The following is a 25215-nucleotide window of genomic DNA, read 5'->3' as shown; positions in this document are numbered from 1 at the left end:
CTTTGAGAGGTGTCTGAGGAGATTCAGTAAGTTGCAGGTGTACTGTGGAGAACATTCTGCCTGATGTGGAGGCATCAACTCAGGACAAAAATAAACTTGGCCTGCGACATCACGGACACTAGAACTTCTCTCCATCGCGGACATCTACGTGAGGTGGAGTCTTTAAAAACCAGCCTCTATCCACGAAGAACGCCCTCTTCACTCGGCTACCATCAGGGAAAAGGTACAGGAGCCTAAAGATGAGCACTCAATGGTACAAGGACCGCTTCTTTCCCGCTGCCATCAGATTCCAGAATACTCAATGAACCAAAGACACTGCCTTACTTTTAGTGCAGTACTGTTTTTATTTATAGTAATGTAGTAATGTTGCAAGATGGTCATGTTTACCCTATGACGCTGCCTCAAAACATTGAATTTCATGGTTTGTTCGTGACAATAAATTCTGATTCTGATCTGAGTTTCAATAGATCAGTGAGCCAAGGCTGACCTACCTTGTGGAAGCACTGGGTTTTAACCAAACAAATCTACACAGCTCACTGACAAAACGGTTGTCACTGGGTCTTCTGCTCAAAAGCTGATCGTGAGCTGAAGTGATTCTCCTGCAGCTGGAATGACAAAAAAAAAACAATGTTCTCTGCCAGATCCATTGTTATCATGAATCAGTGAGTGAAACTCATTGCTGTTACCCAAGCCAAGACGTCCTCCGACATTACCTAGAATTTAAATATATACTCCCTCTTTAGGGCAGCTAGACCTAAATTGTACAGAATCATAGTTTCACAGCATTGTAAGAGGTTCTTCAGCCTATCTTTCCCAGGCTGACCAATATGTCTATCTAGGCTATTCATATTGGCTTACTTCTTCCTCAACTTTTCTACCCACGCACCGATCTAAATAAATGTTCTAATTGTAGCTGCCGCAACACCCTCCTCTTGTAGGTCCCTCCACCTACCCACCACTCTCCGTGTGTGCAAGTTTCCTTTTAAATGGTTCCCTTCTCACCTTCAACTTGAAGTTTTAATTCCCCTGCCCTGGGGAAAAGACAACGAATATTTATCTTATCTCTGCCCCTCTTGATTTTGTAAAACCTCTGTGAGTTCACCCCTCAGCCTCCTACTCTACTGGGAGAAAGGTTCCAGCCTATCCAACCTCTGCTTATAACTCAGGCCCTCTGGTCCAGCTTAGCCTCGTTAATCTTTACTGCACCCTTCCCATCTTAATAATTTATTCCAATTACTGGGTGAACACAACTGCATACAACACGCCAAGTGTGGACTCACTAAAGTCTTGTACAGGTGTCACATGGCTTCCAAGGTCCCTAAGATTCCAAGGTTCTTTTTATCATCACATAATAATACATTAAAAATGAAACATACATGATATACTTTAATCTTTGCCTGCTGTAAGGCAGATAAAGTATTGCCCAGCGCCCTTTTCAGTAAGAGAAGCAAAGAAAAAAAATCCCTTCATACACACTGAGTGCCCGTGGATTCGCCCACCTCCACCACTCTCTCCGCCTCCACAGCTGCACAGACCACCCGTTTGATTCATCGGCCACCCAAGCTTCAGATCTAAGCCTCCAAGGCCCTTCTTGTCCTTAGCACCCTCTTGAATCTTGGCTCCGGTACCTGGCATCCCAACTCCTGGCCTCAGAACCCTGGCTAGTGAAACTAACTCAGTGTGCAAATGCCCTCTTCCCTGCCACCAAAGTGCCACTCATGGCAAGATATCTCCCACCTTTTGATAAAGCCTGGCAGAATTCATTGAAATATGAAAGGCCAGATTAGTTCAATATCTTTACGAGTGTAATAATGTTTCCTTTGATAGTGAAACCAACCTGAAGTACAGACAAGCACTGAGTGTGACACACACTAATGTGAACACCTTGGACCAGTTGGCCAAATTTGATGGTGAGTGTTAATTCAGGTGGCAGAACTTTCTTTCAGAATGTGAAGTGATTTAGATGAAATTACTATCTGAGCTGCTTTTGTCCTGTAAAGCAAGATATGTCCACAAATCTCAATCTCCGAGCTGAGTAATGGGAATAGACTGGGCTCGTTCTGTGAACAGAGAGAAGCTGGAGGGACACAGTGGGCCACTGGGATCTCAGGGACCTACCCTCAAGATTCAAGGTAGACAGAGATGAGGAGAGCTGCTTCTCTGCCCAAGGAAGTGGAAGAGGCTGCCTCTTTTAATGTGCACTTAAGACACAAGTAGATGGATTTTTGAAGATTGATGGAATTAAGGATTATGGGGAACCGGCAGCAAAGTGGACTGAGACCTTAGTCATTTCAGCCACAAACATTTTTAAATTGTGTGTGTGTTTTTTTAAAATTAACATTCCAGTCATTTATTGACTTACAGAATGGGTACATTACTGGAAAACTTAACATGAAGCAACATTTTGTAAATCAAAATTGCTGGGTGAGGTGCACTTTGAAATGTTCTGTGCCATGTATTCCTATGCACCAAGACCACTGCACTATTTATTAAAGAGCTTTGTAAATCGAGGACCTCGATGTATCAATAGTGACATAGGAAAATTTAGTAAAAAGAATATTTGGTAAATTGGGCAATATTTTGAATTAATGTATTTCCATAATGAACTTGAACTTTGGAAGATCTTATTATGATAAAGGCAAATTGTGTTGTTGTATAAACAATATTAAAGCAAAATGTACTGTTCATTTGGATGTTTCTTTATGACATCCAACAAGGGACAGAGTTTCTGTTGCCTTGGTTGCAAAGGTAGTACCAGCTTTAAAATAATTACACCTTGTTTCAACAGGTAGAATCATCTGTCAAAGGCCAAACAATGACCTGCACTCATTTACTGGCACATTATATTGGCAAAACCAAGAGTATTCCCTCAACAATGAGAAAATATTACTACGGGGATGCAGGATACGGAATACGGAGCAATGTTATGGGGTGGTTTTATTTGCAGGTACATTTTTTCATGGTATTTATTTCTGTATGTCTCAGAATAGTGCAAACGCGCACGTGCAACTGTGCGTGTCCATTCGCTCTTGTGTGCGTATGTGTGTGGACAAATAAAGGTGCAGTAATTGAGGTTATTTTACAGGCAGGCCAGTAGACCTCCGACAGAGTACAAGTAAGGCACAGTAGAGAAATGCAGCGTAACAAAGCGCGATCAGTTATTGTGTGTGTGCGCGTGCGTGAGTGTACGGTGGGTACACATTTGTATAAAGTTGTGCTTTGCTAATGGAACAGATTCCATGGACTTGGTGGGGGTGATAATAATGGCAGGTGCCTGTAAAAGGCTGGATGGCTGTGCACAATCCCCAGACATGCTGGTGGGATACTTGGGCTGCTGCAAATGACCTGGTGATGTAGTTGGTGACAAAAGAATTAAAAGGAGTTGGTAGGCAGATACAACAGTAGATGTTGCAGGGCCTGAGGGAAATAAGAGGAAGGGGGATGTGACTGTTGGGTGCTGACGTGACTTTGATGGACCAAGTGGCCTCCTCTCTCTGTAACATGTTTAATATCTCTTTCTCTTCTGTGCAATGAGTTTACTAGAAATGACATGAAGAGAAATTTAATAACGCATCTTCGCTCTGTCCACATCAGTGACAGAGAGCTCCCAGTGGCTAACCAATTCTGCGCCTCACTCCCATGCTGAAATGTCTGTCCATGGACTCTACTAAAGCCACCTGTAAATTGGAGGAACAACACTTGATTTTCCATCTGGATGCTCTCCAACCAGATGGCATTAACATTGACTTCTCCAGTTTCTGCTAACTTGCTTACCATTCTTCCTCCCTTCCCTTTCTCTTTGTCTTTTTTCTTCCAGCCCTCCAGCCCTGTCCCCCTCCATTCACGGAGCCATCCCTTCCCCCCCTGCTTGCTGCTGTATCCTCTCTCCCTTATCCACCTATTACCTTCTCATTTTGGGCCTGTGTTCCTCCCCTTGTCCCTCCCCCACCCCCCCCCCACCATTTTATTTGGGCACCTGTCTACATTTTGCTCACACCTTGATGAAGGGCTCAAGCCTTAAACGTTGGTTATGTATCTTTATCTTTCTTGAATAAAGAACACTGTTTGACCTGCTGAGTTTCTCCAGCATTGTGTTCTTACGTCAATTAACATGTTTGCAGACTCTTGTGTTTTACTGCTAGCTTTGATCTATTGCTCAAAGTTAGTCCTTAAGTTTACAGCTCACTAATATAGGGAGACTGTCCTCTCACCTTCAGACAGAGAAGTTCAGCTTGAGCTGGGTCATTGTTCCAGAAAGTGGCTGACACAATCAGATAAAGTGGATTTAGTTGGCAATGTCAATGATTCAATTGAAATTTAAGCCACTCCATATTTTGATTTATTTATTTTTATATTTAGACATACAGCATGGTAACAGGCCATTTCAGCCCATAAGTCCATGCCATCCAATTTGCACCCAATTAACCTACAGCCCCGGTTTGTTTTGAACGGTGGGAGGAAACCGGATCCCCCCAGGAAAACCTACGCAGAGGCGGGGAGAACGTACAAACTCCTTACAGACAGGGCGGGATTCGAACCCCAATCCCAATAGCTGGTGCTGTAAATGTGTTGCGCTAACCGCTACGCCAACTGTGCTGCCCTAATTTAATTTATATATCATTTAATTTTCAGGTGTGGACACAAAAATAATGAAGAACAGTGGGAAATGCACTATGAAGAAAACCCACATTGAGCTTCTCATGAATCGTGTGGTGTTGCTGGTGAGGGCCGACTTGTCACAAGCTCTTGAACTGTACAATCCTGCAACCCCCGAAGTTGGCTGAGGACTGTGCCATTCTTTGGTGACTGAATGAAGATTAACCCCATGCCCTTCCTTCACCCACGGGCCCACACTTTAAATATTCATAGCGTCAGGCTTTTCAGTCTAACTGTCCATGCTGACCAAGTTGCCTTCTCAAGCTGGTCCCATTTGTCTGTGTTCAGTCAGTATCTCTCTAAACCTTTCCAATCCATGTACTTGTCTAAATATCTTTTAAATGTAATTGTTCCTGCTTCTAGCAATACCTCTGGCAGGTCAATCTCTATCCCCAGCAGAAAAAACCCCTTTTAAATCTTTCCCCCTCACCTTCACTCTATGCCCTTTAGGTTTTGATTCCTCTACCTTATCTCTGTTCCCTCATGATTTTATAAACCTCTACAAGGAACCCCTCAGTCTCTAACACTCCAAGGAGAAAAATCCCAGCCTATCCAGCCTCTCTTTGTATTTCAATCCCACCAGAGCAGGCCACATTCTTGTGAGCTTTTTGTGCACCCTTTCCAGTGTACTGAGTTCTTTCCCATACTTGGCTGTCCAGAACTCCATACAATTCTCTGTCTCCACCAACAGGTCTGCATTGGAGCCCCTCTCCTTGCAATTTCTCCAAAGTCACACACCATCTTGACTTGAAAATATTTCCATGTTCCTTCAATGTGACTGGTGTCGAAACCTTGGAACTCCCAATGCTGCAATGGCATTTTTGGGGCACCATTGACTGCAGTAGTTCAAAATGTTTGATAAAGTTTTTCTAATTAAGTTAAAACTGTAATAAAGGAAGGAGGCTCATGGATCCAACATTGGGACTGTTGGGGTCAAATTGCCCATTACATTATGTAGAGTCAACTTATTTATCTCTAATTAGAATTGCAGCAATAATTAGAAGCTAAAAAAAAAATCAAACAATGATCTTCAAATTTTATTCACTCAATATTTCAGGTCCTCTTGATTCTTGGCACTGTATCATTCTGCCTTGCTGTTGGAGCTGTCGTCTGGGATATGAAAGTTGGAAAGGAAAAACCCTATCTTGGCAATGACATCACAAGTTTTAGCCCGGGATATCGAGGCTTTTTGTCCTTTTGGGGACATATTATCATCTTGAACTCCATTTTGCCAATGTCACTTTACGTCACGTAAGTACCTCATTTGTAAAGTGGGATATCAACTTAATTAAATGGTTTATCCATTCCCCTGGTGACTTGTACAAGTAGATTGAGAAGCAAGCAAAGAAAATATTTTGGAAAGTGATTTAAACTCTTTAGAAATAGTGCATTTAAGAGTGAAGATAATTCTTAGCAAAATCAAGTACCTTTTAAATAAAGTCTAAATTGGCCCAGATATGGATTGAGCATACTAACATACAGTTAATAAGAATTTTAGGGGCCAGGGGAGTTTGTCCTGTCAAGCAGTGCCTGGGGATGGAGGATGACTTGCTTCTGGTTGTATGAGTTGTGTGGTAACTGCATAATCCTCCCCAGGCAGATCTCCTGGTGCTTTCCAGGGTGGGTGCTGTGTAGTTTGTGAGGTGGCGGGCTCCTTCTGTCACTACTTCTGCTGCTTCTGTGTCCTCTTAATGCTTGACGTCAAGCTTCTCAGTCCCATCCTTCTCCACTTGGAGGCTAGAGACTTCTAGGAACATTGGAGATTTCATCTCCAAATTCAGAAACCTGAATGATCACATTTTTGTTTTATTTTTTGAAACATTAAACCTAGCGCAGTGAGAAGGGTTCTCCTTCGAGCAGACTAACGGCTGTGTAAGGAGCACAATTTACAAAATATAGGAATTCAGTGAAAAGAAAGCTCAACCAGTAACGCAAAATGCTGGAGGAACTCAGCAGGTCAGGCAGCATCCACGCAAGGGAATGGACAGTCAACGTTTCAGACTGTAACATTCCCAATTCTGGATGTTACAGCCTGAAATGTCAACTCTATTGCCTTCCATGGATGCTCCCTAACTCACTGAGTTCCTCCAGGTCTTTGATGGGCTGCTCCAGTTTTCCACTATCCGCAGCCTTTCTTGATTTTACTTCAATTAGCACCAAGGAGGGTATAGCTGTGGGGAAGGAACCACTGTCTCCTATGGTAGGGGAGTCAAGAACAAGAAGGCACAGCTTCAGGATTGAAGTAGAGATGCGGAGGAATTTCTTTAGCTAGAGAGTGGCGAACCTCAGAAATTTGCACCCTTGAGAGGTTGTGGAGGCCAGGTTGTTGGGTGTAATAAGGCAGAGTTTGTTTGAATAGTCAGGATATCAAAGGTTATGGGGAGAAGGCCGGGCAGCGGGACTTGAGTGGGAGAATGGATCCGCTCATGGTGGAATTGCAGAGTGGACTGAATGGCTGACCTGCTCCTGCATTTTTTTTAATTTTTTTTTATTTTTCACACTATAAACTACATTGATCAAGATACATATATTTTTCTTTTCAAATATATACAGTGTCGTTTTCTACCCCCCCTCCCTCTTTCCATCCCACCCTCCCTACCTCCCCTCCCATTCATTTAAAGTTCAGAATCTAAGATACATTAAACACGTCAAACAATGTTGTCACTCAATAAAAATAAACAAGAAGTTCCACTGAGTCAATTCTTTTCATTTCCTTCTCCTTCTGTCATTTTAGGTGGTAGATGTCTGTGTTCATGTAAGGCTCCCATATTTGTTCAAATATTGTAATATTATTTCTTAAATTATATGTTATTTTTTCTAATGGAATACATTTATTCATTTCTATATACCATTGTTGTATTCTCAAGTTATCTTCTAATTTCCAGGCTGACATAATACATTTTTTTGCTACAGCTAGGGCTATCCTAACAAATCTTTTTTGTGCACCATCCAAATCAAGTCCAAATTCTTTGTTTTTTATGTTACTTAGGAGGAAGATCTCTGGGTTTTTTGGTACATTGCTTTTTGTGATTTTATTTAATATCTGGTTTAGATCTTCCCAAAATCTTTCCACTTTCTCACATGTCCAGATTGCATGAATTATTGTTCCCATTTCCTTTTTACAGCGAAAACATCTGTCAGATACTGTTGGGTCCCATTTATTTAACTTTTGAGGTGTAATGTATAGCCTGTGTATCCAGTTATATTGTATCATGCGTAACCTCGTGTTTATTGTATTTCTCATAGTTCCAGAGCATAACTATCCTACATCTTGTGGTATGGTGGTCTTACCTGAATTAGTACCCAGCAAGGTAGCACCGTGTGAGGTTCATTCAGGAACATGATGACTGTGGGGAAGAAATTGTCTAATCTCATTAAAAGAAAAATAGCAGCACAGCTGCTGGCGCAGATCTGCAGAGAATGAGGAGAAGAGACACAGCGCTCCTCTGCAGGGTTCTACCACCCAGTCCAACTACCGATGGCTCTTGTACAGGTTTTAAACGGCCTGTTAAAGGAGCCGATGGTGTCTTGTTTGAAGTCACTCGTCCGCGAGGTCTGGGCCCAGGATGGTGGTGCTTACGGTAGGCAGTGGCTTCGAGGGGGTTACAGACGCCGGGTAAGCAGAGGACTGGCCGCAGGGTGCCAGAAACGTTTGAGGAGAAGGCCCACGGGATGGTGACCATGGCAGCAGACCAGGGAAGGGTTCTGCATCTAAAGAACTCCGTTGGTGACGAGGTGAGGAACCCACTCAGGCTGCGGGCTGCTGAAGACTAGCTCAAGATTGGCTGAAGGGACACCAGGTAGCAGAACTGGGATGCAAGAGAGAACTGAGGGCACTGAAGTCTTCCTAAACATGGCAGAGGTTTGGATCTGGAGCTTGGGTTGCCGATGGTTTAGACTGGAGTCTGCGTGGCTGCAGGAGCGCTGGAGGCAAATCCACGGACATGCAGTGACTGAGGGACTCTCTTTTCCTTCTCTTTCTCTGACTGTAAGAGGCACTGGCTAACTTCTACCAATGGCGAATCTATCTGCCTTACAGCAGACTACAGCACTTTTTGTGTAATATTACACCTGTTTTATGACATGATAGTAAAGGGAATCTTGAATCTTGATGGCGTTCTAATGAAGGCTTAGCTTATATGAGTTTGTATAAAGTACAAATCGCTGTGGGAAGTGAATGCAAGATTCATGTTTTTAACTCCTCCAGCAGAGGGAGCTAGTTTACTAAGTTAGAACAAAGAAGCTCAGGGCATTTCATAGGCAGTGGTGGATCTACCTACAAGGAAAAAGAAAGGTCATCCATGTCAGGTTCTGCATGGAATGTAATAGTTCTCAAACTGCTAAACATACAAAGGTATTTCCAATGGGCCTGAATAAAGAAGCCTGTACAGAACCAATAGCAGTCGGACTGGGTGGATGGACCACCTCGCGGGGGAATTCTGAGACTGTGTTGATAACACGCAAGATTGCATCAGAGCGGGCGGGAAGACAGCATTGGTGTTGAGACTTCACTGTCAAGGTTCAGATTTTAGACCTAGTGTATTAGACGACCCGATATTGAAGTGACATTTTTAAGTTTTGGATCATCCTATACACCAGCATATATGGTAATGCTAATAGGTCAATATATCTGCTTGAAATAATAGTAAATTTGCCCGAGTTCAGACTACTTCGATATAATTTCAGAAAAACCTTTCATCATAGATCTGAACAAGTTTATGTGTTTTTAAAGAGAGCCTGTGTTTTTTTTTTGTTGCAGCTTTGAACTTCTCCATGTGGCCCAGAGTTTTTTCATTAACTGGGACATAAATATGTATTGTGAAGAGAGAGACACACCAGCCAATTCAAGAACCACCACTCTGAATGAAGAACTGGGTCAGATCAATTATATTTTCTCAGATAAAACAGGCACCCTCACCCAAAACATCATGGCATTTAAGAAATGCTGCATCGGTAGCCAGATCTTTGGTAATTATGAATGTGTGTAAATGAGATGAGGTTCACTTTCCCAGCGCATAGTCTACTGAGGAAATGGTTCAGGGGCCTGGAATGGAGGGAATAAGATGAACTATTTTCTAAACGTCTTTAAAACCAGCAAATACTTATGAAGATTTGCAGTTCCATTCATGTTGTTTCTAAAGTTTCTGAACACCTAAGAACTCTTCACTGAACTAGATTTACATTCAAATTTAACTGAGTCCTTACACAAGAGTTTGAGGTGTGAGTTAACGTTACAGCTGCTTAAGATATAATACAGATATTGCAGATATAACATAACTGGCGGTGTTGCCGGAGCTGCTGTAACGAGACTGGCTGGAGACTGGCTGAGGGGTACCAAGTATTAGAACCTGATGCAAGAGGTTGTCAAGGGTGCTGGAGGCTTCCAGATCGTTGGAAAGGTTTGGATCTGGGATTCGGGTTGCTAATGTTTTGGACTGAAGGCTGCGCGGCTGCAGAGGTTGTGGAGATGAATCCATGGACATTCAGAGATGCTGGGGGGACTCTTTTGCTTTTCTTTTTCTGATTGTAAGGGGTGTTGGGTAATTTCTGCTGATAGCATAAGTACGATAGACTAAAGGAAATCTTGTGCAATAATACGTTTCTGTTTTGTTGCATGATTATTAAATAATCTTGAATCTTGAAGTTGAACCCCACTTGGAATATTTCTATTCACTTCACTACAGGATGGATGTGTATGCTTATAGCAAATGGTGCAGAGTTTTCCTAGAACGCTGCCTGGATTGGAGAGCATGTCTTCTGAGGATAGGTTGAGTAAAATTGGTCTTTTCCCCATGGAGCGACGGAGGACGAGGGGTGACCTGATAGAGATATTGACCAGGTGGATAGCCAGAGCTGAATTGGCTAATATGAGGGGCACATTTTTAAGGGTTATTAGGGTTCGACATTAGGGAAATTCTAGGCAGTTCTTGGAGTAGGTTATTAGGTTGGAATCTGTGCTGCAGATTTTTATGTTCTATAAACCAATGGGAATTGGGAATTCATGATACAGCTTTGTGATGAAACATTATTCTAGTAATGATAATGAATTTATTGTCATACACATTGTACAATGCACATATGCACCAAAATTCTTGTTGAAGTTGAACATGTACTTCATGAAAAAACTGCATTAAATTAAAATACAGGTACACAATCCTTTATCCAGAGATCTAAAATCCGGAAAGCTCCAAAAACTGATATTTTTTTCCTGGTGCTGGTACAGCGGAGGGAGAGAGAGAGAGAGGGAGAGGGAGAGAGAGAACAGCATGACTAGGTTGGGGGGGAGGGGGGGGGAAGAGATGACAGAGCGACTTGGGTGGGTGAGAGGGGTGAGAGACGGCAGCAAACTCAGGTGGGCGAGGGGGAGAGAGACAGCAGCGCCACTCGGGTGAGCGGGGGCGGCGGGAGAGAGGCACCAGCACGACTGGAAGAGGATGGATACAGCAGCACAATTCGGGTGGGCTTAAATCTGGGGCAGCTGGCTTTTGTTCTAAAATCCGGAAAAATCCAAAATTCGGAACACACTGTCTCCCATGGGTTATGGATAAAGGATTGTGTACCTCTAGATAATAAATGCAAAAGTCAGGCAGTTAATAAGTATTCACAATTACCTTGGTAGACAAATTAATATAATTTTTTCTGTAATTTGGAGTATTCTGATGTTAGATTCCAATTCTGACCATTTAAATCCATGCCACCCAATTTCACCCAAGTGAACCTATTTCCTCGTCCATTTTGAAGGGTGGGAGGAAACCAGAGCATTCAGCTAAAACCCATGCAGTAGCGGGGAGAAAGTACAAACTCCTTGCAGACAGCATGGGATTCAAACCTGGTCACTGGCACTGTAACTGCGTTGTGCTAACTGCTAATTGGGCCACCCACAGATGTTCTTTGATCTTTGCAATCAGGGAGTTTCACAGTTTCAACACCCTTATCTGTGGCCAGTTCATGCTTTATAACATCCCAAAAATTAGATAACTCGCTGGCAAATCTGATAAAATACAACAATATTTATTGTGGTGCTGGTGAGATGCAAGTTATCTTTTGCCTGGTAAATTTCAATCCAGGAATGGGATTGAAGGATTTAGGTTAAGTAGACCAAACGGATGATCCTGATTAAATAGTTTAGGTCCAGACACGGAGTCACCAATAGGCATCAGGCAGGCAGTCACTATTGACAACACCAGTAGGAATCAGACAGGTGTCATTATTTACACACAGAGGGGGCACTCGACAGGGTCTCCTTTGGCCTTCAAGTAGTTACTATTGCAACATTAATGGCAAAAGGCAGGCCACAATAGATTAAGAGATGGGGAAGTGCAGAGAGACCTAGGGGTACTTGTACATCAGTCTCTGAAGGCGAGCATGCAGGTACAGCAGGCGGTTAAAAAGGCAAATATCAAGAGGGTTTGAGTATAGGAACAAGGATACCTTACTGCAGCTATACAGGGCCTTGGTGAGACCCCACCTGGAGTATTGTGTGCAGTTTTGGTCACCTTATCTAAGGAAGGATGTTCTTGCAATGGAGGGAGTGCAGAGGCGATTCACCAGGCTGATCCCTGGAATGGCAGGAATGACTTATGAGGAAAGATTGCGCAAATTGGGATTGTACTCGCTAGAGTTTAGAAGATTGAGAGGGGATCTCATAGAGACATATAAAATTCTGGCAGGACTGGACAGAGTGGATGCAGATGGGATGTTTCCAATGGTGGGAAAATCCAGAACCCGGGGCCATGGTTTGAGGATAATAGGCAAACCATTTAGGACCGAGATGAGGAGGAATTTCTTTACCCAGAGGGTGGTGAATCTGTGGAATTCATTGCCACAGAGGGCAGTAGAGGCAGGTTCATTAAATATTTCTTTTTTAATTTGGCTTGGCTTCGCGGACGAAGATTTATGGAGGGGGTAAATGTCCACGTCAGCTGCAGGCTCGTTTGTGGCTGACAAGTCCGATGTGGGACAGGCAGACACGGTTGCAGTGGTTGCAGGGGAAAATTGGTTGGTTTGGGTTGGGTGTTGGGTTTTTCCTCCTTTGTCTTTTGTCAGTGAGGTGGGCTCTGTGGTCTTCTTCAAAGGAGGTTGCTGCCCGCCGAACTGTGAGGTGCCAAGATGTACGGTTTGAGGCGATATCAGCCCACTGGCGGTGGTCAGTGTGGCAGGCACCAAGAGATTTCTTTAGGCAGTCCTTGTACCTCTTCTTTGGTGCACCTCTGTCACGGTGGCCAGTGGAGAGCTCGCCATATAACACGACCTTGGGAAGGCGATGGTCCTCCATTCTGGAGATGTGACCCACCTAGCGCAGCTGGATCTTCAGCAGCGTGGACTCGATGCTGCCGGCCTCTGCCATCTCGAATACTTCAATGTTAGGGATGAAGTCGCTCCAATGAATGTTGAGGATGGAGCGGAGACAACGCTGGTGGAAGCGTTCTTCAGTATAAGGGTATTAAAGGTTACGGAGAGAAGGCGGGGACGGGGTACTGAACTTTAAGATCAGCCATGATCTCGTTGAATGGCGGAGCAGGCTCGAAGGGTTGAATGACCTACTCCTGCTCCTATCTTCTATGTTTCTATGTTTTAATCAATAGGCAACAGAGTTGAAGGTGTAAGTATATTTTCTGGAATTTTGCACAATACAAACTTGTATTTTAAAAGATGACAAACCATTGGGATTTTGCTATTGCAGGAATGTCTGTGGGTTACAGAATTTCCTTTCTGGGCTTTAAATTGTTACTGTTGGATATGGATGTTGTATGTTTAAAAAATAAATTTGTTCTTCATAACCTAAAAGTTGAATTCTCTAACTTCCAGGTAATCAACATGATGATGGGAAAACAGCAAAGGTAAGCACTTGTTCCTGAAAATTATTCTGTAAGGATCAATTTATGATTTGGGTGGGGGGGGGAAGTCTTCATTTGGCAAGTAATGTTTCCTGACCTCCACAGTATTGCAGGAAGGGAAAGGGACAGCCATTCATTCTTCCTTTCAGCCGATTACCTTACTTAGGCTATTAAGAATTAACATCACTGGTACAAGATTGCAATGAGTATTTGCCTGGCCACTGGCAGCAGTTTGGTGAGTGACCTGGGAGATTGTCTTGCATGATGCAATGTTGGTAATCTTGGCAGGTTACCTGCATAGGAGTCAAAGAGCAAATAAATGATTGCACCCACCTAAATCATGAGATTGGGTGAACGCACAGTCTTTTGCACAGAATAGGGGAATTGGTAACCAGAGGACACCGGTTTCAGGTGAGGGGGGTGGGGGGGAAAGAGATTTAATAGGAACCTGAGGGTCAATGTTTTCACCCAGAGGTGGGTATATGGAATGGGCTGCCGGAGAAGGTGGTTAAAGCAGATATTATTGCAATGTTTAAGGAACATTCGGATAGATGAATGATAGGGTGGGTGTGGAGCAGTGGGCCACAGCTTGTTTCCATATGGATCTTTAAAAATGTTAAATAAAATACTTTAAATTAGCAAAATATGTTTCTTACAAAGGTGCCTTTGACTTGGAAATATTGCTCAGTCATTCCCACAAGTGGCATGTTAGGCCAGAAGCCAGATGTGCCTTAGACTAAAAAAAGTTGAGAACCATTGGAGGGATACGGGCCAGACGTAGGCAGGTGGGGCTGGTGTGTGTGGAACATTTTGGTCAGCGTGTGGAATGTCTCCCAGTCCCAGAACTCTAGTCATGTCACTCCTGCTGCAGCTCTTGATCTGACGACAAGCAAATAGAACAGCATAGGAACAGAGCCTGTGATCCGTGATTCTTGGACAGAACATGATTCCCAATTAAACAGCATCTCTGCTGCTGCACAGGATGCATATCCCTCTAGTCCATGCTTATCCATGTGGGTATAGAGACGCTTGACGTCCTGCTTTGCGGAAACTGCCAAAATGTTTGGCCTGGAAGTCAGCCTGAAGAAAACTGAGGTCCTCCATCAGCCAGCTCCCCACCATGACTACCAGCCCCCCCACATCTCCATCGGGCACACAAAACTCAAAACGGTCAACCAGTTTACCTATCTCAGCTGCACCATTTCATCGGATGCAAGGATCGACAACGAGATAGACAACAGATTCACCAAGGCAAATAGCGCCTTTGGAAGACTACACAAAAGAGTCTGGAAAAACAACCAACTGAAAAACCTCACAAAGATAAGCATATACAGAGCCGTTGTCATACCCACACTCCTGTTCGGCTCCGAATCATGGGTCCTCTACCGGCATCACCTACGGCTCCTAGAACGCTTCAACCAGCGTTGTCTCCGCTCCATCCTCAACATCCATTGGAGCGCTTTCATCCCTAACGTCGAAGTACTCGAGATGGCAGAGGTCGACAGCATCGAGTCCACGCTGCTGAAGATCCAGCTGCGCTGGATGGGTCACGTCTCCAGAATGGAGGACCATCGCCTTCCCAAGATCGTGTTATATGGCGAGCTCTCCACTGGCCACCGTGACAGAGGTGCACCAAAGAAAAGGTACAAGGACTGCCTAAAGAAATCTCTTGGTGCCTGCCACATTGACCACCGCCAGTGGGCTGATATCGCATCAAACCGTGCATCTTGGCGCCTCACAGTTTGGCGGGCAGCAACCTCCTTTGAAGAAGACCGCAGAGCCCACCTCACTGACAAAAGGCAAAGGAGGAAAAACCCAACACCCAACCCCAACCAACCAATTTTCCCCTGCAGCCGCTGCAACCATGTCTGCCTGTCCCGCATTGGACTTGTCAGCCACAAACGAGCCTGCAGCTGACGTGGACTTTTACCCCCCTCCATAAATCTTCGTCCGCGAAGCCAAGCCAAAGAAAAAGATAGAGACGCCTCAAACACTATTACTGAATTTGCTTCCACTATACTGCTGGCAGCCTGTTCCATGCATTCTCTGTAAATAAACTTGATCTGTACATATTCCTTTTGAATTCTCCCACCCCTCCTTTCCTCACCTTAAATGCATATCCTCAAGTATTTTACATTTTTACTTGGGGGGGGGGGGAATATTCTAACCATCTGCCCTAGCAATGCCTCTTGTAATTTTATGAACTTTTATCATGTCTAGTGGAGTTCTGCAGAGATCTATTCTGTATCCCCTGCTCTTTGTAATTTTTTTAAATGACCTAGATGAAGAGGCAGAAGGATGGGTCAGTAAGTTTGCAGATGATACAAAAGTTGGACGAGTTGTGGATAGAGCTGAAGGTTGTTGTAGATTACAAAAGAATAGAGACAGGATGTAGAGTTGGGTGGAAAAGTAGAGATGGAGTTCAACCTGGATAAGTGTGAGGTGATGCAATTTGGAAGGTTAAACCAGAAGGCTGAGTACAGGGCTAATGGCTGGATAATTAACAGTTTGGAGGAAGAGAGAGACCTTAGGGCCCATCTCTCAAGGTTGCTTTGCAGGTTGATAGGATGTGAGGGTGGGGCTTTATTAACAATGGGATTGAGTTCAAGAGTTGAGAGGTCATGTTTCAAATCTCTGGTGAGACCACACTTGGAGTATTGTGTTCAGTTCTGATCACATTATAGGTAGGATGTGGAAGCTATGGAGAGGGTTCAGAGGAGATTTACCAGGATGTTGCCTGGATTGGAAAATAAGTCTTCTGAGGCAAGGTTAGCAGAGCTGAGACTTTGGAGTGAAGAAGGATGAGAGGAGACTTCTTAGAGGTCTACAAGATTATGAGAGGTATTGATAAGGTAAAAAGCCAACACCTTTTTCCAAGGACAGGAGTAGAAAACACCAGAGGACAACTGTGCAAAATGAAGGAAGGAAAGTTTAGGGGTGATATCAAATTTTTTTTTTTTTTAACACAGAGATGTGGGGGCCTGGAATGCCTTGCCAAGGATGATGGTGGAAGCTGAAACAATGGGGGCATTTAAAAGACACTTTAGGCAGGCGCATGGACGAAAGAAAAATGTAGGAAGGGTTTATACTTTATTTTTTAGTAGGAATATGTAGGCTGAGGGATAAAGGGCCTGTTACTGTGCTGTAATGTTCAAGTTCTATTACTTTAGAAGTCTTAAAGTGGACTCTATTGGAGAATTCATAATGGAACATTCAGATACTTGGTGTCTTATTACCAGCAAGCTAAGCTTGTTGAAGTCAGCGTAACTGCTGCATCAAAACCCTAAGCCTTTTCCAAAGTAACTTTTGCTACCATTCTCTTGCATCTCAACGACCAGATTGATGCATGTGTGGTCCTTAAAAATTGGTTGACCTTGTCTTGAGCTCAAATTTTCATATAATTAAAGTTGTTAGTGAGTGGGATCATGACATTGGAAGGTGTTTAAGGGGGTAAGTTAGGGAGTGAGGACTTCCAGGATTCATTACTCATTGGAGACAACCTAAACCAATCCATTATGAACACACTAAGAACAAAATTAGGCTGAATTGTTAAAAATCACAGCATGTTGAAAGTTAAACAAATTTCAAATTAAAGCATGGCAGATTCTGTAAACCTTGAACAGCAGCAATACCAAGGGAAATCCAATGAATATTAGGTGATTTCTGTGGAATGAAACGTGTTGATGCTTCAGGTCAAAGCTTGAACATCAGAAGAGCTCTGATGAACCTCTGAGATTCATTCTCCACAAAGATCGCACCTCAGCTGCCTGGTGATTCCAGTATTCTCCATCTGTATTATTTAAACAAAATTAAATTCACTGATGAAAGTGAGTAGATGCCAATTGGCCTTGTCTTCAAGCCTGGATTTGTTTAATAAAACTTTGGGAAGCTGAATTCTGTCTCTTTCCACATGCTCTGGAATGATGAGAACTCCGCACTCACAGAATGCACTGAAGCCATTATTCTGCAGTCAGATAGACATTGATACTGTGAACACACAATGTTGGAGGAACTCAGAAGGTCAAAGAGTGTACTTTATATCTCTTCTCTTTGGCTTGGCTTCACGGACGAAGATTTATGGAGGGGGTAAATGTCCACGTCAGCTGCAGGCTCGTTTGTGGCTGACAAGTCCGATGCGGGACAGGCAGACGCGGTTGCAGCGGTTGCAGGGGAAAATTGGTTGGTTGGGGTTGGGTGTTGGGTTTTTCCTCCTTTGCCTTTTGTCAGTGAGGTGGGCTCTGCGGTCTTCTTCAAAGGAGGTTGCTGCCCGCCAAACTGTGAGGCGCCAAGATGCACGGTTTGAGGCGATATCAGCCCACTGGCGGTGGTCAATGTGGCAGGCACCAAGAGATTTCTTTAGGCAGTCCTTGTACCTTTTCTTTGGTGCACCTCTGTCATGGTGGCCAGTGGAGAGCTCGCCATATAACACGATCTTGGGAAGGCGATGGTCCTCCATTCTGGAGACGTGACCCACCCAGCTCAGCTGGATCTTCAGCAGCATGGACTCGATGCTGTCGACCTCTGCCATCTCGAGTACTTCGACGTTAGGGATGAAAAGGTAAAAATACAATACCAACGTTTCGGGCTTGAACCCTTCATCGAGATATGAGCAAAATGTAGGGAGGTTCCCAATCAAGATGGTGGAAGGGGGGGTGGTGAAAAGGGGCAGAGGAGGAGGTAGTAGGTAGATAACTCTGGGGAGAGCCACCAGCAAATGGGGAAGGGTGGGGGGGTGGGGAAATAGCTCTGTGAATGGAGAGCTGGAGGAAAGAGATGACCCTGGGCTTTTTGCAGATGGTTGATCTCCACTGGAACACATTTGCCGATGGAAAGCTGGAATTCTACGATGGGTCACTCGTTGAACAGATCCGATCAGGGGCCAACCCAACAGTCCATGAATTTTTTAAACTGCTGGCTCTTTGTCACACAGTAATGGTGGAACAAAAACATGGTGAGTGTTCAGTGCTTTCGTTTCGACTGTGCAGACACTCACTGTTCAGATGCACGTCTGTGAGCTTCATGAACTGGTTGTCCTTATTGTAAAGCAGCTAATTCAAGATTCTTTTATTGTCATGCAGTAAAACAGAAAATGTAATATTACACAAAATTTCCTTCAGTTTACCATCAGGCAGGCAAAGATTTGCTATTAGCAGAAATTGCCCTGCATCCCTTACAGTAAGAGAAAGATAAGCATAAGAGAGTTCCCCAGAGTCACAGAGTGTGCATACATTCACCTCCAGTGCTCCCACAGTCTCCATAGCGACAGATCCTCCAATCCGAATCATTAGAAATTTGGGTTCTAAGACACAACCTTTGACACAATCAGGAAGCCTCCAGTGCCCTTGACACCATCTCGCTTCAAGGTTCCGATGCCCAGTACCCCTTCAGCCAGTCTTGAGCCAGTCACCAGCATCCCACAGCCTGTGCGGGTTCCTCACCTCGTAACCAACAGCCAATTGCCTGTGTGTTCTTCAGCCTCAGAGACCTTCACTGCTGTGGTCACTGTCCCGTGGGTTGTCTTCTCTGCTTCTCCTTAAAAGTTGGGGTGGTCTCCCTATTTTCTGGTGCCCTGCGACTGTCCTCTTCTTCCTCAGGGTTTGCAACCCGTTAAGGCTGCTACTAAAACAGGCGTTGTCATCTTGAGCCCAGTCCCCGCAATGGCAAGATTTTAAAAGAGAACACCATCGGCTCCCTTAACAGACATTTAAAGGCTGTACAGAGCTGATGGAAGTCATACTGGTCAATTGGACCCCGCAGGAGCACTGTATCCCCGCTCCCCACAAGTCTGCACCAGTGGCAGCTCCGGCAATGCTGCCATTTTTTTTAGATAAACTATATTCTTTGAAGTTTCGAAGAATGGTGGCTAATCTATTGAAATGTATAATGGGGCAGATGTTAATATTTCCATTAATGGGGCAGTCTTGAACAAAGGGATATAGTACTAGGTAAGAGGGCAATTATTTAAAACTGAGTAACTTCTTCATGCAGAGGGTGGTGAATGTCTGGAATTTCCTACCACAGAGGTGGTGGTGTCCGGATTTCCAGAAGTTCTTAAAGAGGAAATAGATACATTTTTGAAATATTGGGAAATTCAGGGCTATTTTCATTTTCCAAAGAACCCAACAACTGGCACGTTTGTGGAGTGTGGGAGGAAACTGACAAACCCAGGGGAAACACCACACAGAGAAAATGTGCAGACTCCACATAGACAGTGCTGGTCGCTGGAGCTATGAGGCAGCGGTTTGACTAGCTATGCCACTGTGCCTGCCAACATGCAAGGATGTTGATGATAATGCTGGCATTTATTGTCTATCTTAGGCCAACGGCACTACTAGTCAAGAATTACAGGTAGACCATACCAAAATACCGAAGCTGATGGAAATCTGAAAGAAAACCACAAATACTTAATAATCGTTAGGCTAAACAGCATGTGTGAAGAAAGAATCACAGATGCTCTTTCATGTTGAAGAAATTTACTCAGAACTGGGAAAGTGAGAAAATAAATTATAATTGAATTGCAAGGAAGCTTGGGGGGTAGGACAAAAGAAAGGGAATGGCAGTGACGGGGTGAGGCCAGGGTTGCAGTGGGGATAAGTTGTGGTCAGTGGGTCTGTAGCTGCAGTTACAGTGGACAATAAGAGCACAGCTGTGGGATGTTCTCAGCAGGTCAGGCTGTACCATTGGAGAGAGAGAGGAACTGAGACAATATCACAGTTGGATGAATTATAATGGAAATGGTTGGTCTTAAGGAGATGGGTGGAGCAAGATGCTGGAAGTTGTAGGATTCAGTCTGAAGGCTCCAGCATGCCCAGAGAGAAGAAGAGCTGTTGCTCCTCCCACTCGGCCAAACTAAACAGTTTTCTTGTCTCAAAGGATATTTGTTTGTTTTCCAATAGTTATCATTACTGATAGGTTTGAGTTGGAGAATTTGGAATGTATTTAATGACTTGAATTTAAATGATCCTGCTGCCCTGTAAGATTTGAATGCACATCTCTGGAGGAATGGATCTCTAGCTATAGGACTAGTGACTTTCTCACCACCCCTCAGTAACAAGGAGAGAACTTCAGCATAAAAATCCATTGTTGCTCCCATGTGCTTAATAGTGTGTTGATCAAATAAAATTTGTAAGCCTGTGAAAAGTTATTCTGCCAATGTTTCATATAAAAGAGAGAATATGATAAATCCACAAAACAAGGACAGAGTTTTCATTATGGGGAGGTCATCATTAAAGATCAAGTACAGCCTCAGTGCAAAACATGCATACAATCAGACATGACACACTTACAGACAAACCATACATATGCAGTAGATGTGTCCATATATATATATATATATATATTTTTATATATGTATAAATAAATCTTTTTGAATACATAAATCTTATTGAATAAATAATGGAGCCTCAGAGTTTTAATATGAGGGTTCATTCAGTTATTCAACACTCTCACTCCCCATAGGAAGAAACTGTTCCTCAGCGTAATGGTTCTGGCTCTGATACTCCTGCATCTCTTTCCCAATGGGAGGAGCTGAAAGAAACTGTGCAGGGTTGTAGGTGTCCTCAATGGTTTTGCATGCAATTTTCAGACAACAGTCCTGGTAGATCAGGTTGATGAGGGGCAGGGAGACCCCAGTGATCCCCCTCTGCAGCTTTTAAGGTCCTGTGGATTATCTCTGATCCAATTCTCTGCAGTAACTGTACCACACTGATATTGCCTGCTGGAACACTCTTGATAGAGCTATGGAAAGTTGACAGGCTGGTGGCCGGTAGCCTTGCCCAGCTCAGTCTTCTCAGGAAGTGCAGTCACTGTTGCCCCTTCCTGACAAGTGAGGAGATGTGTGTCCAGGATAGGTCACTTGTTAAATGGATTCTGAAGAACTTTGTGCTCTCTATGTTCTGCACTTCGGAGTTCATTAATCAACCCACTGTGGGTGCTTCTCATTTTAAGGGGTATGACCTCACATAAAGAGAGTACAGTCATTAAAGTCAACTTAACTCTATTTGAACATTGTCCAGCTTCAGATAACCCTTTGGACTCCATGTCTGTTCAAAGGACTACCAACAACCACATATACTCCATGTCTCAGTTTTCAGGGACTAGTTTTTATACCCAACCACCAGCTGGTTCGTACTGGTGTTTGTATTGTAGTTTACCCATAGTCCCAGTATATATTATGAAAGGTTAAAAATGGCCAGAGTCCAAAGGGTTTTTTTTTGTAAAAAAAAGGAAAAACATAACAACATTACAAGTTTAAAAAAAAAACAACCACATGCTAAATACTGAATTGAATTAAAAAGATAATAAATACACTAAAAACAGGGAGCAGGGAGGTTATGCTGCAACTGTACAACATACTGGTGAGGCCGCATCTGGACTGGTCTTACTTGGATAATACTGGCTTTGGAGACGGTTCACCAGGTTGATTCCAGAGATGAGGAGGCTAGCCTATGAGGAGAAATTGAGTCATCTAGGACTGTACTTGCTGGAATTTTGTAGAATGAGAGATCTTGTAGAAACACAAAATTATGAAAGGCATAGATAAGATAGAGGTAGGCAAGTTGTTTACATTGGTGGGGGAGACCAGAATTAGGGGACATAGCCTCAAAATTCAGGGTAATTGATTTCGGACAGAGATGAGGAGGAACAGTTTTTCCCCCCGAGGGTGGTGAATTTATGGAATTCACTGCCCATTGAAGTCTACCTCAGTAAATATATTTAAGAGAACTTTGGATAGTTATTTGCATAGTAGGGGAATTTAAGGGATATGGGGAAAGGGTAGGTAGGTGGAGATTTGACCGATCATCAGATCAGCCTGAATGGCTGAGCAGGCTTGACGGGTGGATGGCTGACTCCTGCTCCTATTTCTTCTTTGGTCACCTAGGGCAATGGGGTCTCAGAAAGCCTGTCAGTGTCATTCCCCACACCACCAGCAATTGATGGCTTACTCTTATTTCCCTTTCTCCAAGGTCAGCTCGTGTACCAGGCTGCTTCTCCAGATGAAGGGGCTCTGGTAACAGCGGCAAGAAACTTCGGCTTTGCCTTTCTTTCTCGGACACCGGACACCATCACCATCAGTGAGCTGGGAGTGCCAAGGACATACTCAGTCCAGGCTATCTTGGATTTCACCAGCAGTCGCAAGAGAATGTCTGTCATCCGTAAGTGACCAGAAACAAGCATCGGCTGGAAAAGTATGTGAACATAAGAACTAGGAGCAGGATTCGTCCATCCGGCCCATCGAGCCTGCTCCGCCATTCAATAAGATCACGGCTGATCTGATCATTGACTCAACTCCACTTACCTGCCTTTTCCCCATATCCCTTAATTCCTTTTTTTATGTAAAAATCTATCTAACTGAACCTTAAATATGTTTAATGAGGTCGCCTCAACCGCTTCCCTGGGCAGAAAATTCCGCAGATTCACTACTCTCTGGGAAAAGGTTTTTCCTCATCTCTATCTTAAATCTACCCCCCCCCCCTTAATCTTGAGGCTGTGCCCCCTAGTTCTGGTCTCACATGCCAGTGAAATCAATTTTTTTGCCTCTATCTTATCTATCCCTTTTGTATGCTTCCATCAGATCTCTCATTCTTCTGAATTCGAGTGAGTATAATCCCAGGTGATTTAGTCTCTTCTCGTAGGTCAACTTCTTCATCTCCACCTGTGCAGCAAAACTTTTGTTATCAAATGTTGTTTTTAAGAATGATGTAGAAGGGACCTTTCTGCCCACTGAGTCTATGCTAGCTCCCAAAACAATGGATTGCCCATTCATTTTCCCTGTATCCTGTTCTTCCCACCTTCCCATCAATTGCTCTCTCAGGGCTATGGCCAATTAAGTTACCAATTCGTAAGTCCTTTGGGATGTGAGTGGAAACCAGTGGAAACCACGTAGTCAAAGGGAGAACATGCAAACTCCACACTGACAGGCCCAGGAGGTCAGGATTGAACCTGAGTCCCTGGCACTGCGAGATGGCAGCTCTTTCAGTATGTTTGTCCCTTCTAAATTCTTATCCTTTATGGGGAGAGGGCAGGATGAGACTCGATCCTATCCTACTCCCAATTCCACTGCTTCTTCGTGAAGCTATCACCATCAGAATATACTTCCTTTAAAACATTAGCTTGCAACTTTCTATTGGAAATATGAGGCATTTTCTGTTGAAGTTGTTCTTGGGACATTGTGGGCAGGTTTATTACTGCTCCAAATTGCCCTGATAATTTGGAGGCTGGAATCTGGACCAAAAAACAATCTGATAAAGGAACAGCATCTGTGGAGGAGGGAGAAGATGGGGCGGAGGTGTAGGGTGAAGGGGAGAAATTATGATGCAGGGTTCAATTCAAAGCATCAACAATTCCTTCCCCAGCTCTTCCCACAGAGTTTCCTTGACCCACTGAGTTCCTCCAGCAGATTGAAGTACAAAAGTCTATGGATGCTGTGAGTGTAATGAAAAGAGACAAAAATGCTGGAGGGTCTTGCAGCATCCATAGGGGGTAAAAATATACGATGACATTTTGGGCCTGAGCCCTTCTTCGAGGCATAAGAAAAGAACAGGAAAGTGTCCGAATAAAGACTGAAGGCTGGCAGAAGGAGGAGATGAGGTGTTGTTCTCTGGCAATGCATAAGACCATAGGCAGACAATAGGAATTGAAATTGGTGTCACCGGGAGATGCACACTGTTGTGGTGCTCAACAAAGCCATCTCCGTTCTGCACCCAGCCTCCGATGCAGAGGAGACTATGACGTGGGCACCGGATGTAGTAGATGACCCCGCAGATTCACAAGTGAAATGTTGCTTCACTTGGAAGGACTGTTGGGGGTCCCCAGTGGTGGTGAGGGAGGAGGTGTGGGCGCAAGTGGAGCATCTCCTTCAGTCACAGGGGTAGGTGCCAAGGGGAGGAATGGAATCCTTCAGCAGATTATTCTTTACTCTGGTAACTTGGAGGTTTGTTGGGCTTCATTGAGACCTGAAAGGTGAAGTCAGCGTACCTTTCTGCAGAATGTTACTGCATCCTGTCAATTCAACAGCTTTTACTTTTGAGTGCCTGAAAATTATTTGACTTTGCACGAACACAGCCTACACCTGAGGCAATGTATCAAATGAAAAAGACACTTCAAGGCAGATATGCACCCTCTGATGTATTAGTCAAAGTTAAACTACAGACATCGTTGAACAATGTCTGAATGTTTTGTGTATGTGACAAGTGTTCTCACTGTCTGCCTCAGGATTTCTTTAAAAAAAAATTGATCTGCCCTTGGTGATCTTTTGCAGCCATTCACAACAGCAGCCATACATTTCCCTCCCCACCCCCCCCCCCCCCACCACCGCGGGGCCACAGCATATTTAAGGTGGTGGGGGGGGGGACTGACTGAAATCATAAAATATTTTTCATGTAGTTGGTAAGAGAGAAACCAAATGAATGATCATATTCACAGGGAAGGGGCCCATAAACCGAAGGGAGTCCTAAGCGCGCCATAGCCAAAAAAAAGATTGAGAGTAGCTGATCTATATATAGTAGTGACACATTAAATGAAAAGAATGGCAGATAAAATTGTTGTTAAACAATTAAAAACTGATTGTCTTTAATCAATACACAAGGGGGTGCTACGATTAGTGTAGCGGTTAGCCCAATGCTGCTACAGCACTAGGAGTCGGGACCAGGGTTCCAATCCCACACTGTCTGTAAGGAGTTGTACATTTTCCCCACTTATGCATGGGTTTCCTTGGTTCCTG

At 43.9% G+C, this 25215-nt stretch overlaps 1 protein-coding gene across 7 annotated transcripts in view; it reads left to right on the top strand.

Moving 5' to 3' along the window:
• LOC138758982 (phospholipid-transporting ATPase IC-like) overlaps positions 1 to 25215 on the top strand; it is a 98818-nt gene that overhangs the window by 30549 nt on the left and 43054 nt on the right. For 6 of the 7 annotated variants that reach the window (XR_011354565.1, XM_069928700.1, XM_069928697.1 and 3 more), the window contains exons 10-17: positions 1828 to 1910; positions 2789 to 2947; positions 4633 to 4721; positions 5714 to 5907; positions 9416 to 9624; positions 13465 to 13496; positions 18288 to 18444; positions 22460 to 22648. Coding sequence is in view for 6 of the 7 variants with exons in the window: in XM_069928700.1 (XP_069784801.1) it covers positions 1828 to 1910; positions 2789 to 2947; positions 4633 to 4721; positions 5714 to 5907; positions 9416 to 9624; positions 13465 to 13496; positions 18288 to 18444; positions 22460 to 22648 (1112 nt within the window). In the remaining variant the exon portion in view is untranslated. The remainder of the gene's footprint in view (positions 1 to 1827; positions 1911 to 2788; positions 2948 to 4632; positions 4722 to 5713; positions 5908 to 9415; positions 9625 to 13464; positions 13497 to 18287; positions 18445 to 22459; positions 22649 to 25215) is intronic. The other variant, XM_069928701.1, reaches the window with a different exon arrangement.

The sequence above is a fragment of the Narcine bancroftii genome, chromosome 3 (assembly GCF_036971445.1).
Source record: "Narcine bancroftii isolate sNarBan1 chromosome 3, sNarBan1.hap1, whole genome shotgun sequence".
NCBI classification, from domain to species: domain Eukaryota; kingdom Metazoa; phylum Chordata; class Chondrichthyes; order Torpediniformes; family Narcinidae; genus Narcine; species Narcine bancroftii.
The sequence above is the reverse complement of the archived record's forward strand: the minus strand, read 5'-3'. Positions and strand labels throughout refer to the sequence as shown.